The sequence below is a fragment of the Oncorhynchus gorbuscha genome, linkage group LG13 (genome assembly GCF_021184085.1).
Source record: "Oncorhynchus gorbuscha isolate QuinsamMale2020 ecotype Even-year linkage group LG13, OgorEven_v1.0, whole genome shotgun sequence".
Lineage (NCBI taxonomy): Eukaryota > Metazoa > Chordata > Actinopteri > Salmoniformes > Salmonidae > Oncorhynchus > Oncorhynchus gorbuscha.
In genome coordinates, this window is record NC_060185.1 from 99,358 (window position 1) to 103,311 (window position 3,954).

Consider the following 3,954-nt stretch of genomic DNA (forward strand, 5'->3'; position numbering starts at 1 on the left):
TCATTTGGGGAAACAGTGGGGAGAGCAGGTTTCTCTGGGGGAAGCAGTGGGGAGGGCAGGTTTCTCTGGGGAAGTAGTGGGGAGGGCAGGTTTCTCTGGGGAAGCAGTGGGGAGGGCAGGTTTTTCTGGGGAAGCAGTGGGGAGGGCAGGTTTCTCTGGGGAAGCAGTGGGGAGGGCAGGTTTCTCTGGGGAAGCAGTGGGGAGGGCAGGTTTCTCTGGGGAAGGAGTGGGGAAAGCAGGTTTCTCTGGGGAAACAGTGGGGAGGGCAGGTTTCTCTGGGGAAGCAGTGGGGAGGGCAGGTTTCTCTGGGGAAGCAGTGGGGAGGGCAGGTTTCTCTGGGGGAACAGTGGGGAGGGCAGGTTTCTCTGGGGAAGCAGTGGGGAGGGCAGGTTTCTCTGGGGGAAACAGTGGGGAGAGCAGGTTTCTCTGGGGAAACAGTGGGGAGGGCAGGTTTCTCTGGGGGAAACAGTGAGGAGAGCGGGTTTCTCTGGGAAGCAGTGGGGAGGGCAGGTTTTTCTGGGGAAGCAGTGGGGAGGGCAGGTTTCTCTGAGGGAACAGTGGGGAGAGCAGGTTTCTCTGGAGAAACAGTGGGGAGGGCAGGTTTCTCTGGGGAAGCAGTGGGGAGGGCAGGTTTCTCTGGGGAAGCAGTGGGGAGGGCAGGTTTCTCTGGGGGAAACAGTGAGGAGAGCGGGTTTCTCTGGGGAAGCAGTGGGGAGAGCAGGTTTCTCTGGGGAAGCAGTGGGGAGAGCAGGTTTCTCTGGGGAAACAGTGGGGAGGGCAGGTTTCTCTGGGGAAACAGTGGGGAGGGCAGGTTTCTCTGGGGAAACAGTGGGGAGGGCAGGTTTCTCTGGGGAAACAGTGAGGAGAGCGGGTTTCTCTGGGGGAACAGTGGGGAGGGCAGGTTTCTCTGGGGAAGCAGTGGGGAGAGCAGGTTTCTCTGGGGGAAGCAGTGGGGAGAGCAGGTTTCTCTGGGGGAAACAGTGGGGAGGGCAGGTTTCTCTGGGGAAGCAGTGGGGAGAGCAGGTTTCTCTGGGGAAGCAGTGGGGAGGGCAGGTTTCTCTGGGGAAGCAGTGGGGAGAGCAGGTTTCTCTGGGGGAACAGTGGGGAGGGCAGGTTTCTCTGGGGAAGCAGTGGGGAGGGCAGGTTTCTCTGGGGAAAAAGTGGGGAGGGCAGGTTTCTCTGGGGAAGCAGTGGGGAGGGCAGGTTTCTCTGGGGAAGCAGTGGGGAGGGCAGGTTTCTCTGGGGAAGCAGTGGGGAGGGCAGGTTTTTCTGGGGAAGCAGTGGGGAGGGCAGGTTTCTCTGGGGAAGCAGTGGGGAGGGCAGGTTTCTCTGGGGGAAACAGTGAGGAGAGCGGGTTTCTCTGGGGAAGCAGTGGGGAGGGCAGGTTTCTCTGGGGAAGCAGTGGGGAGAGCGGGTTTCTCTGGGGAAGCAGTGGGGAGGGCAGGTTTTTCTGGGGAAGCAGTGGGGAGGGCAGGTTTCTCTGGGGAAGCAGTGGGGAGGGCAGGTTTCTCTGGGGAAGCAGTGGGGAGGGCAGGTTTCTCTGGGGAAGCAGTGGGGAGGGCAGGTTTCTCTGGGGGAAACAGTGAGGAGAGCGGGTTTCTCTGGGGAAACAGTGGGGAGGGCAGGTTTCTCTGGGGAAACAGTGAGGAGAGCGGGTTTCTCTGGGGAAACAGTGGGGAGGGCAGGTTTCTCTGGGGAAACAGTGGGGAGGGCAGGTTTCTCTGGGGAAACAGTGGGGAGGGCAGGTTTCTCTGGGGAAACAGTGAGGAGAGCGGGTTTCTCTGGGGGAACAGTGGGGAGGGCAGGTTTCTCTGGGGAAGCAGTGGGGAGAGCAGGTTTCTCTGGGGGAAGCAGTGGGGAGAGCAGGTTTCTCTGGGGGAAACAGTGGGGAGGGCAGGTTTCTCTGGGGAAGCAGTGGGGAGAGCAGGTTTCTCTGGGGAAGCAGTGGGGAGGGCAGGTTTCTCTGGGGAAGCAGTGGGGAGAGCAGGTTTCTCTGGGGGAACAGTGGGGAGGGCAGGTTTCTCTGGGGAAGCAGTGGGGAGAGCGGGTTTCTCTGGGGAAGCAGTGGGGAGAGCAGGTTTCTCTGGGGAAGCAGTGGGGAGAGCAGGTTTCTCTGGGGGAACAGTGGGGAGGGCAGGTTTCTCTGGGGAAGCAGTGGGGAGAGCGGGTTTCTCTGGGGAAGCAGTGGGGAGGGCAGGTTTCTCTGGGGAAGCAGTGGGGAGAGCAGGTTTCTCTGGGGGAAACAGTGGGGAGGGCAGGTTTCTCTGGGGAAGCAGTGGGGAGAGCAGGTTTCTCTGGGGAAGCAGTGGGGAGGGCAGGTTTCTCTGGGGAAGCAGTGGGGAGAGCAGGTTTCTCTGGGGGAACAGTGGGGAGGGCAGGTTTCTCTGGGGAAGCAGTGGGGAGAGCAGGTTTCTCTGGGGGTCTGTTCCTATGTTTGGTTTTTGTTTTCTGCTGCCAGACAAGTTCTTTTTGAATTAATGCATGCATGTTTAAGATGTTTGATTTGAAATTCTCTTGCATATAAATGTCAGGAAACGATCTTGGGAATCAGTCAGATGTATAAGGTGTCACATTAGTCTTGTGGATTGTGCATGTTTCTGGCACTTGCCTAAAAGAGGTATTCTATTTAAGCACTTGAAATCACATGCTGCTGACATAACCCAACTGCATTTCTCAAATTGATGATTCTCCTCCAAAGCAGGTGGTATTGATATTGTCTTTTGTAAAAAACATTGTTTTCAGCTTTTGTCCTTGTCTGCAGGACCCACAAGGTACATCATAGTATCAGGGAACATGAACTCTTTCTCTATCACCCTATTGAACATCTATGCCCCAAACACTGACGACCCACATTTCTTTCGTAATGTTTTTGACTTACTCACAGATCTTAGTACAACTAATCTAATAATCGAAGCCGGTTTTAATTGTTATCTTGATCCGTATCTTGGCAGACTGTCTAAACAAACTCCACCAAATATCACCTCTGTCCAGGTTCTGAATAATCTAATCAAATCCAGGAATGTAGTGGACATCTGGAGACTGCAACATCCCACATTAATCTAGTGGACATCTGGAGACTGCAACATCCCACATTAATCTAGTGGACATCTGGAGACTGCAACATCCCACATTAATCTAGAGGACATCTGGAGACTGCAACATCCCACATTAATCTAGAGGACATCTGGAGACTGCAACATCCCACAGGAATGTAGTGGACATCTGGAGACTGCAACAACGCACATTAATCTAGAGGACATCTGGAGACTGCAACATCCCACATTAATCTAGAGGACATCTGGAGACTGCAACATCCCACATTAATCTAGAGGACATCTGGAGACTGCAACATCCCACATTAATCTAGTGGACATCTGGAGACTGCAACATCCCACATTAATCTAGAGGACATCTGGAGACTGCAACATCCCACATTAATCTAGAGGACATCTGGAGACTGCAACATCCCACATTAATATAGTGGACATCTGGAGACTGCAACATCCCACATTAATCTAGAGGACATCTGGAGACTGCGACATCCCACATTAATCTAGTGGACATCTGGAGACTGCAACATCCCACAGGAATGTAGTGGACATTTGTTCTGATGTATCTAGTTCTGATGTATCAGCCTCCTTTGATTCTATCAGCCTGGCTTCTAGTTCTGATGTATCAGCCTCCTTTGATTATATCAGCCTGGCTTCTAGTTCTGATGTATCAGCCTCCTTTGATTCTATCAGCCTGGCTTCTAGTTCTGATGTATCAGCCTCCTTTGATTATATCAGCCTGGCTTCTAGTTCTGATGTATCAGCCTCCTTTGATTCTATCAGCCTGGCTTCTAGTTCTGATGTATCAGCCTCCTTTGATTCTATCAGCCTGGCTTCTAGTTCTGATGTATCAGCCTCCTTTGATTCTATCAGCCTGGCTTCTAGTTCTGATGTATCAGCCTCC

General features: G+C 53.5%; 1 protein-coding gene across 1 annotated transcript; it reads right to left on the minus strand.

The window, feature by feature from the left end:
- On the minus strand, nucleotides 1–2,487 carry LOC123993814 (zonadhesin-like). The gene has a single exon (XM_046296284.1). It carries the CDS (start codon nucleotides 2,485–2,487, stop codon nucleotides 1–3), a length of 2,487 nt encoding a protein of 828 aa, XP_046152240.1.
- Between the last annotated feature and the right edge of the window lie 1,467 nt (nucleotides 2,488–3,954).